At 43.1% G+C, this 9,048-nt stretch overlaps 1 protein-coding gene across 1 annotated transcript; it reads left to right on the top strand.

Moving 5' to 3' along the window:
• Positions 1-44: 44 nt before the first annotated feature.
• Positions 45-4,759, top strand: LOC133907299 (uncharacterized). The gene is made up of 7 exons (XM_062349305.1): positions 45-438; positions 554-650; positions 743-858; positions 956-1,000; positions 1,390-1,415; positions 4,199-4,334; positions 4,479-4,759. Exons 1-7 carry the CDS (start codon positions 93-95, stop codon positions 4,571-4,573), a joined length of 861 nt encoding a protein of 286 aa, XP_062205289.1. The 5' UTR covers positions 45-92; the 3' UTR covers positions 4,574-4,759.
• Positions 4,760-9,048: the final 4,289 nt, after the last annotated feature.

Genomic DNA, 9,048 nt, shown 5'->3' with positions numbered 1-9,048 from the left:
AACTTTTTTATCATAATTAGTGAGAAATTACTATAGCGTGGCAAAAAGTTACGCCTCCGCCATCAAAAACATCTCCAAAACCCCACTCCGCAATGAGACCCGCAGCAGCCACCGCCGCCGCGCTTCGCCTCCGCGCCGCCGCTTCCCTATCCCCTCCCTCCTCCGCCGCCGCCTCCCGCATCCTCCCTCCCCGCCGTGTCGCGCTCCTCCTCCCCCTGCGCTGCCTCCGCTCCCCCGCCGCTCCCCACGCCGCCGGCTCCCAGCCACCGCCGCGGCCCTCGCCCGTCATGGACGCGCAGTTCGAGTCCTTCCGCGCGCAGCTCAACGAATCCTCCACCCTGCGCGACCGCATCCGCGCCGTGGTCTCAGAGGTCGAGTCCGCCTCCCGCGTCGCCACCGCCGCCCTCCTCCTCGTCCACCAGCCCGTCCCCCTCGCAGGTTCCGGACCCCCTCCTCCCCATTTCAGTTCTCCTATGGTTTTGTCACCCGACTCCTTGCGCCTAGTCTCGTTTGCTTGATGCGCAGTTGTTTACCCTCCTCTCTCCTAGCGCAGATGTCCTCGGGAAGGCGAAGGCGCAGGTGGAGGTGATCAAGGGGCTGTACGCGCAACTCGCGGAGATCCTCAAGGAGTGCCCCGGCCAGTACTACAGGTGAATTGCTTCATCTCAACGCTTCTGTTTCCAGGTTGCTGCGATTTGGATTTGCTGGAATTTTTTCACATGTGTGGGGTTTTGTTGCTCAGGTACCACGGTGATTGGAGAAGCGAGACCCAGGCGGTGGTGTCGATGCTCGCCTTCACGCACTGGCTCGAGACCAACGGCCTTCTCATGCACGCTGAGGCCCAGGAGAAGCTAGGGTGTATGTTAGGGCTCTCAATTGTTGCCATGTTTGCTTTGTGGTATCATGTGCGTTTGCTAATGTGAGCTAAATGTGCTTGCTGTCCTGATCTTTACAGTGAGCTCTGAGGAGTTTAGCCTTGATGTTGAAGACTACCTGACAGGTTAGTTTCCCCCTAAGTCTGTATATCGCTGTTTTCTTCTCTTTACTTTGTGAATTGGATGCTATTCATAGGATGTACAAAGGGTAATTTCTAAGTGTTTTGCTCCAGAATTGTACATGGGGAAAGTTAGTTAGAATCTCTTTTCAAGTTATAACATCGCTGAAGCTGATCTAGATACAGATAGGCTTAGTTAATAACTTAATATATTACCTGTATTGACATTCGTATGGTTACTACTTAGTAGTTGCTATGAAAATGAGAACTACAGCTACTGCAAATTTTCCAAACAAATCTGAACTCGGTTTTCTAGATTTGTGAGGCTTATGTGTGGTAATATTTTGTATCTAAATTACACTGTGTATTCACCTGAACACTTGCTTGTGTTGCAGGACTGTGCTTCATGTCCAATGAATTTGTAAGCTCATCATCAACTATCCAATTTTTATCTGGGCATCATGTGAAGTATTTTTCTTGTTAGTTTATTTTGTGCCAATAGCTTCTTTTTTATTATGCATGTAACTTGAAGTAACAAAAAGTTCAGTGAGCCCAAGTGTCCACAGATCAGTGTTATACAGAGGAATTTAATAAAATAAACACGTTAAAGAGTATTCTTATTCTACATTACTTTGACAAGAATATCCAAGGAGTAGAAGATAGTTACATCACAAATGATTAATTAATATGTCGTCATTTTGAAACTCTTGACATAATTTATGAATGCTTGTGGAGTGATTTATTCAGGAAGATAAATTTAAGGCATTAGTGCATGCTCTTTTCAAGTCTACCAATGGTATTCACATTTAATTATGTTGAATGTAAAATGTCAATCATGCAATAGAATAATAAAAGTAGTAGTTATATGTACCAATTGCTTTGTGATTCTGCTGCATGATTGGTATTTTGCGTTTAATGTGACTAGTTGCCAATACCATTTGTAGAATTGAAACTGGGTTTGCATGTTCTCTTAATTATTTTATCTTGGTAAGCAAACTCTCTTTCAAAGTAAGTTTGAACTTTTTAAGGTTTAGAGTGTTGAGTTGAATGTTTTTGTAACTTCCAATTTGTGATTAGTGTTTTCTAATTGCTGAAATTTGTTGTCAAACTCATTTATAAAATGCTCTGAAAGAAAACATTGCATCACGCTCTCTAGTATTATCTAAATTGAACAACATCAGTTCAGTTGTTGGTTGTAGCATGTAACATACATAAAACTGAATTGTAGTTGAAAATTTTCATAGGATGCTAGGTTACACTTTCTGTAAGTTAAAAGGACCATACTGTCAAAAAGAAGGGTTCTGTTTCAGTTAACAGATGTTCCCTCTGAAGTCATTGGTTAATACTTGAGTAGTTGTGTTTGCAATATTATGGAATTACTTTACTGGTGACAAATTTGGATGGGCTGAAGCTTCTACAAGAGTTCAGCTTATTTGCATCATAAGCTCGTTTTGGGGTTTTACCACCTTGGCTGGGGTTGAAGGTAGGCCAAATCAGCCTAGTACATCATCAAATAATGTTACCAGGAGGTCTATATTGGACTGAGGACAGACTAAACAGACGCATCATATTGAAAGTAATACATATTAATTTGTCCTTTTGATTTTCAAATAGTATAGCCAATAACCTGTAGAATTTTTAAAAAGACAATCCTCCTATGAATATAGAACTTCAGATAGCTTAGGTGCATAAACTATAAAAAAGACAATCTTGCAATAAATTTAGAACTTCAGATTGCTTAAGTGCATAAACTTTCAAACCCTATAACCCCTTTGGTTGTTGTATGGGACAAAGGAGTCGTTCTAAGTCATGAGATCTAGGCACTGTTTTGAAGGACGTATGAACAATAATATGTTCGCTGACTGTGCAAGCAAGAGAGTAATATATGATCGATGTTGATTTCACATGACTTAATTTTTGAAGCATATAACAGGAATGTGATAGGAATGGTGTAGCAAAAATGCAAGTTCAGATTAATGAAACATTGCTCACAAGTTTGAGAGACTAGCTAGTGTTAGGAAACTGATATCAACTGTTTTCTGGCCTCATGGTATAATTAAAATTTGTGCATCGAATTTATGATGGTGACTGATTATGTCTATTATGGAAAAAGGTGTATATCAAAAATAGATTGTGAAGTTTGACACCTTCTCTTGGTCACAAGTTTAGCATTGAGAAAAATAGAGCACACTATGCCTGTCGATATGATAGTGTAGTCATAAATGAACACTGTTCATGGAATGTTATGACAGTCATGAGTCATGAACTGCAGGCCCAAGTGGATTTGGATTCTTGCAAATTTCAGCAAGTTATATACATGTAGGCGTATAGAGTGCTCTTGCTCAAACAAAGAAACAATTATTTTCTTACAGAACTAGTTTTCTCAAAGAAAACTACAAGCTTTGTTGAGTAGCACCACACTTATTTTTAAAATCTCAGCAGATATCATCTTTAATCTAAGTAAATGATCAAGTTTACGATTTTGTATACTTATTTCACTTAAAATGTTGACATATGAAATCAATGTGTCTAATGCTAATATGCTGTCGTACAAAAGAGGATCATTAGGCAGTGAGTTGGAATATTGAGATTGAATTCAGCATATTGTGTGTACCAAGGGCAACCTCATTTTCCCCCATTCCATTCTTGCATATTATCTCATGATGTTTTAGTGCATGCAACCAATTTTCTTGTTACATTGTTAAATGAGCTCCTAACTATCTCACATTCTAGTTGCTTCATGACATTAAGAGAAAAAAACAATGAACGCAATAAACAGCACATCTTTCTTGCAAGAGTTCCTTTGAGTTTGATGGAGCGTCTAAGATGTCAAGTGTGATAAAATTTGGTGAAAGTTGTGATTTATGTAAATATTTATTTTATCTTTATAAACATTCATTTGCTACCAAAAGGAAGATGTATGCAAATAGTCAAAGACAAGAATCAAACATTTAAACTTGGGCTAGACTGTTGTATTCATGACTGAATGCCTTCAAGTATGGAACATTGAAACCTGGCTGGTCTGTGTCTTGTAGCCTACTATATGTATGAACAAGTCTGCATTACACACATCCGCAAAATTCATGTGACACTATCTGCGTTTCTAACTGATTGTCTTATTCTTTATGATTTTTCCATGTAGTGATGTCAAGAAATAGTTGAGCCGATGAGTGTAATTAATGACATTTTGATGAATTTGTACAGCCTAGATTTGTGGTAAATCGGGTCACAGCTGGAGACTACGACTGCCCAAGAAAGGTGTTGAGCTTCCTGACTGATCTCCACGCTTCATTTAGGATGTTGAACCTGCGCAATGACTTCTTGCGGAAGAAATTTGATGGTGAGTTTATCTGCTTCACATTTGCATGTTTAGTTGAACATAAATCGATCTATCGTCATATCTTAGTATACTTCTGTTTTTGTTTAGGGGTGTTACTTTTTCTTGGTATGTGATGTAAGGTTTGTTTTGTGAGTCGTTTTGCAGGGATGAAGTATGATTTGAGGAGGGTAGAGGAGGTCTATTATGACGTTAAGATCCGAGGACTTGTACCTTCAGAGTCCAAACATGAGGCTTCTTGATTAGGCGTAGAGGACTTGCAATGTGTCCCGGTTAAAATGTCAAATTCTTGTTGAAGTAACATCGAGACTATTATTACTTTTAGGGTACTTTCTTATTGTTATTACTATCTTGAAGAGGTTTTGGAAAGTATTTCTTGAATGAAAACGGTTGATCTTAATGTTAAAAATTGCATTAAAAAAGTTGCATGATTGATATTTTACATTTAGGGTGTAAAATTTAAATATAGAATGTTGATATATGCAAATCAATTTTAATTGGACTATTAAGGTTTGGAGAAAGCCTGTTTTGAGGAGGTTGCTCTTCAGCATTGATCTGTTTATGGACCTTGAATTCTGAAATCGTCTGATTTGTAACTTTAAACTATTGAATATGTCCATTTGTCCTCGCTCAATCCAGCCAGGGTGGTTTTGTTTTGTCTGTCGTTGATGTTGGGCACCAAGGCTCCAAAATACGTGGGTCTTCAAAATTGTCTGACTTTTAGCCTTAAACTATCGAATATGACCATTTATCCCCCACTCAATTCAGTCAGGGTGAATTCAAATTTTGTTTGGCTTGGTGTCGACGTGAGCACCAAAGCACCAAAATATATGGGTCTGGTATGAATTGGGCACATATCAAAGTGACCCGGTTTGGCACCCAGGACGCCACCTTCCCTCACATCCATCATGCCAAGTATACCTATCTAGCCATTCCCGTCTTTCGAAAAAAAATATTCTAACCATTCACATGATGGTGTTGCAATCACACAGATAATTATTTCAAGGGACTATCCGTTCATATTTTAGGTGATATCTCATTTTGTGTAATTTAAATTTTGTTGTTTGCAAATTTAACATAGCAAAAAAATTTGATCTCAAGTAAATTTGATAAATAACAAAAAATTACACAAGCGATAAATAGCAAAACACATCTTTATATATAAAAGTTACATATAGAGTTTCTTGTTGCATCTAGCCATATGAGTTAAAGATAATTCTCGGCATGCCACTGGTAAATTCTTCAATCCCGGACATGCTATCGGCCGTGTCTAGGAGCTTTCTTGGGTGTCACTGGAGCAGGGGCTCAACGATCTCCTCTCGACCAGTAGTACGGTCTCACGAGCACCGTCACACCCCGATTCCAGGTAACGACGATCGCCACGCCTACTCCGTTTCCTTTGTTGGGTGCACTGAGCAGTCAGTAGCAAGATCGGATTTTTACGCTCAGACTGGTACTGGATGAATGCAACCATCAGCTCTGTGACTACAGTCCTTCTCTGCCATCGTCCTTGTTGAGCCTGCTTTGGTCTGGACGTTCGATTAATGGTGCGCGGGCAACCACTGTTGGCGCCAAGGAACGCTAGGATAGCTTGCTCTCTCTCACTCACGATGGCAGCGCGAGGAAGAAGATGAACAGTGATTTTCCGGCGACGAACGCCGCGGCGACGAACTCGCCTGTATCTTGGCTATCTTATTCACTGGACTTGACGACAAAGAACGGTGGAGTACAAGGGCTATTTAACAGCCAGGGGACGCACACCTCGATGATTCGCATGATTCGGTCTTCAACGTCCCGAGCACCACACGCTCGTTCGCGGACGACTCGGCCTCCTCCCGTGCTAACCGGCACCATGCATGCCCTTCTCCTGCCTATTCTCACGCACAATCCTAGGACCTATCCTGGACTTCCAACTTGACAAGAACAAACTCACGCACACACGCCATGGCGTGGTTATTCCAACAAACTCCCCCTAAACATGACATGGCGTACACCGCCATCACAGCAGCGTCGGCTCGTCGTCGGCATCGGCGAGCAGCGCCCTCTCCCTCCTCGACTTGGGGCAATCCCTCGCGATGTGCCTGCGCTCGCCGCAGTTGAAGCACCTTCCTCGATGACGCCTGCTAGCGCCTGAGCTCGTGCTGCTCGTGTCCTCGTCATCCTTGTCATGGCCGCCGCTACGGCCAGCGCCCATTTTGCCGCTATGGCCGTGCGCCCGCTCCTTGCCGCCGCGTTGACGCCGACGCGTCTCCCACTGCTCCTCAGTGAGCAACAGCCGCTCGACGTCGTCCGTAGCTTCTTCGACGTCAGCATCCTCCGCCACGCGCAGCCGGCCGACGAGCTCCTCCACGGACGTGGTGTTGAGGTCCGTGAGCATCTCGATCGCCACCGCCACCTGCTTGAACTTCTTCGGGACCACGCGCAGGATCTTTTTCACCACGCGACTGTCCTCCAGCGTCTCCCCCATCTCGCGCAGGCTGCCGACGAGGCCACTGATGCGCATGGTGAAGTCTCCGACGGACTCACCGTCGTGGAACACGATGTTCTCGTACTCCTTCCAGAGGCGCTGCACGCTCGCGGCCTTCACACGATCGTCACCAACCCTCATGGACTTCACCGCATCCCACGCCTCCTTCGCCGTCTTCTTCACGGCGAGCCCGGCCTTCATCTCCGGCGGCACCGCGCGCAAGATGGCGGCCAACGCCCGCCGATCCTTGGCGCGCTCCTTGGACATGGACACCACCGCGTCCCACAGATCCATGGCCTCCAGCGACACCTGCATGACCAAGGCCCACTAGTGGTAATTGGCCTTGGTCAGCAGCGGTAGCTCGACGGCGCCAAAGTTGCTGACGACGCGCTCCACGGCGACGACAGCCTTGCCGCTGTCTCCGATCTTCGGTGGGCTCGACGGCGATGACATGCTCTCCAAACCAAGCTCTGATACCAAATGTTGGCGCCCAGGAACGCTAGGATAGCTTGCTCTCTCTCTCTCACTCACGACGGCAGCGCGAGGAAGAAGATGAACAGTGATTTTCCGGCGACGAACGCCGCGGCGACGAACTCGCCTGTATCTTGGCTATCTTATTCACTGGACTTGACGACAAAGAACGGTGGAGTACAAGGGCTATTTAACAGCCAGGGGACGCACACCTCGGAGCCACGAACTCCCTGCCCGGCAAGCTCGCCATGATTCGCATGATTCGGTCTTCAACGTCCCGAGCACCACACGCTCGTTCACGGACGACTCGGCCTCCTCCCGTGCTAACCGGCACCATGCATGCCCTTCTCCTACCTATTCTCACGCACAATCCTAGGACCTATCATGGACTTCCAACTTGACAAGAACAAACTCACGCACACACGCGCTAGACACACACGCCATGGCGTGGTTATTCCAACAACCACGGTATCAACCACCGGAGGTGGTTCCCGAATTTTGAAGTTATTATTCGATTATATATCACGTAATAGATACATAGTTTGGACAAAACTAATTTCATGCAAAGAACCAAGTCTAAGCTTAGATAGTTAGTGAATATGGTTTACTCTATATTCATCATGCATTAAACCATAATTTTATTTTTGATATGTCTTATTAAGGTGGAATTTTCTTTTAGCGGTAGACGATATTTTTATTGACAGCGATATATCTGTTGTGACTTCGTCAATCTTTAAGTTTCATATCTTCAATTTTCAGTAGACGCTATGTGAGTGTATGCATCTACGAGTTGTACTGGTGTTTCGAAAAAATTCTAGTTTTACACAAATCATGTAGAATTTTTTTTCTTCATAAAACCCATTTTCTAGTTCATGAGAAAACCGATTTTTTGTTATTAAATATATCCTGATCTAAGCAAATGTAGTTTTAGATAGTCAGACCTAAAAAGAAATCTAAATAATCCTGAGCATTAAAGACAGTAGCTTTGTTGCGTTCTTCTCCCACGCCGGGAGGTTTGACCAGCTTACCACGTTTTTTATACTCAAGACGGTATGTCTTCACCTTCTCTTCTTAATGGCAAAAATCCAAAATTAGATAATATACGTGACCGTATTTACCGAAATAGACAACATGTTAGCGTATTTACAATTTTAGCATCCGTATTCGGCACACCGTGTGTCGAATATGGCACTGTAGCTCATATTCGGCACACGGTGTGCCGAAAATGACACTGTAGCACAGTATTTCGGCACACGGTGTGCCGAAAATAGACTGTAGCACAGTATTTCGGCACACGGTGTGCCGAAAATGGACTGTAGCACCGTATTTCGGCACACGGCACACGGTGTGCCGAAATACGGTGCTACAGTCCATTTTCGGTACACCGCACTCCGAAAATGAACAGTACCGCGCGTGAACAGTAACAACAGTGCGTTTGAATTTCGTTTTTACTCTTTTTCAAAACGGTGGTCTTCTGTTACTCCAAAAATGTTAAAACTTTTTTTACATATTCCATAATCCATGTGCAACCCATTTTAATTGGATTCACCAAAAAATCCTTTGTATATTTAAAACTAAAATTATTCAAATAAGACTACTTTTATAACTTGTAATAATTTTTAGTGTCTCAAATAAACTCAAAAAAATCTAGAAAAATTCACTAATATTCTTATTATGTGATGAACTAATTTTTAAAATTATTTTAAGCTCTAGTTTATATGATGAAAAAATGAGTTACTTTGTAATGCTTCATTTACATGAAATGATAAAAATACATAT

This window comes from Phragmites australis, chromosome 24, assembly GCF_958298935.1.
Source record: "Phragmites australis chromosome 24, lpPhrAust1.1, whole genome shotgun sequence".
NCBI classification, from domain to species: domain Eukaryota; kingdom Viridiplantae; phylum Streptophyta; class Magnoliopsida; order Poales; family Poaceae; genus Phragmites; species Phragmites australis.
This window is presented reverse-complemented; position numbering and strand designations above follow the sequence as displayed.

What these genes read in the sequence shown, in the direction of transcription:
- LOC133907299 (XM_062349305.1), top strand. Translation starts at nt 93, where the DNA reads ATGAGACCCGCAGCAGCCACCGCCGCCGCGCTTCGCCTCCGCGCCGCC. An exon ending in CCAGCCCGTCCCCCTCGCAG is followed by an intron (nt 439 to 553) that starts GTTCCGGACCCC and finishes CTCCTAGCGCAG; the next exon opens with ATGTCCTCGGGAAGGCGAAG. An exon ending in TGTTGAAGACTACCTGACAG is followed by an intron (nt 1,001 to 1,389) that starts GTTAGTTTCCCC and finishes CTTGTGTTGCAG; the next exon opens with GACTGTGCTTCATGTCCAAT.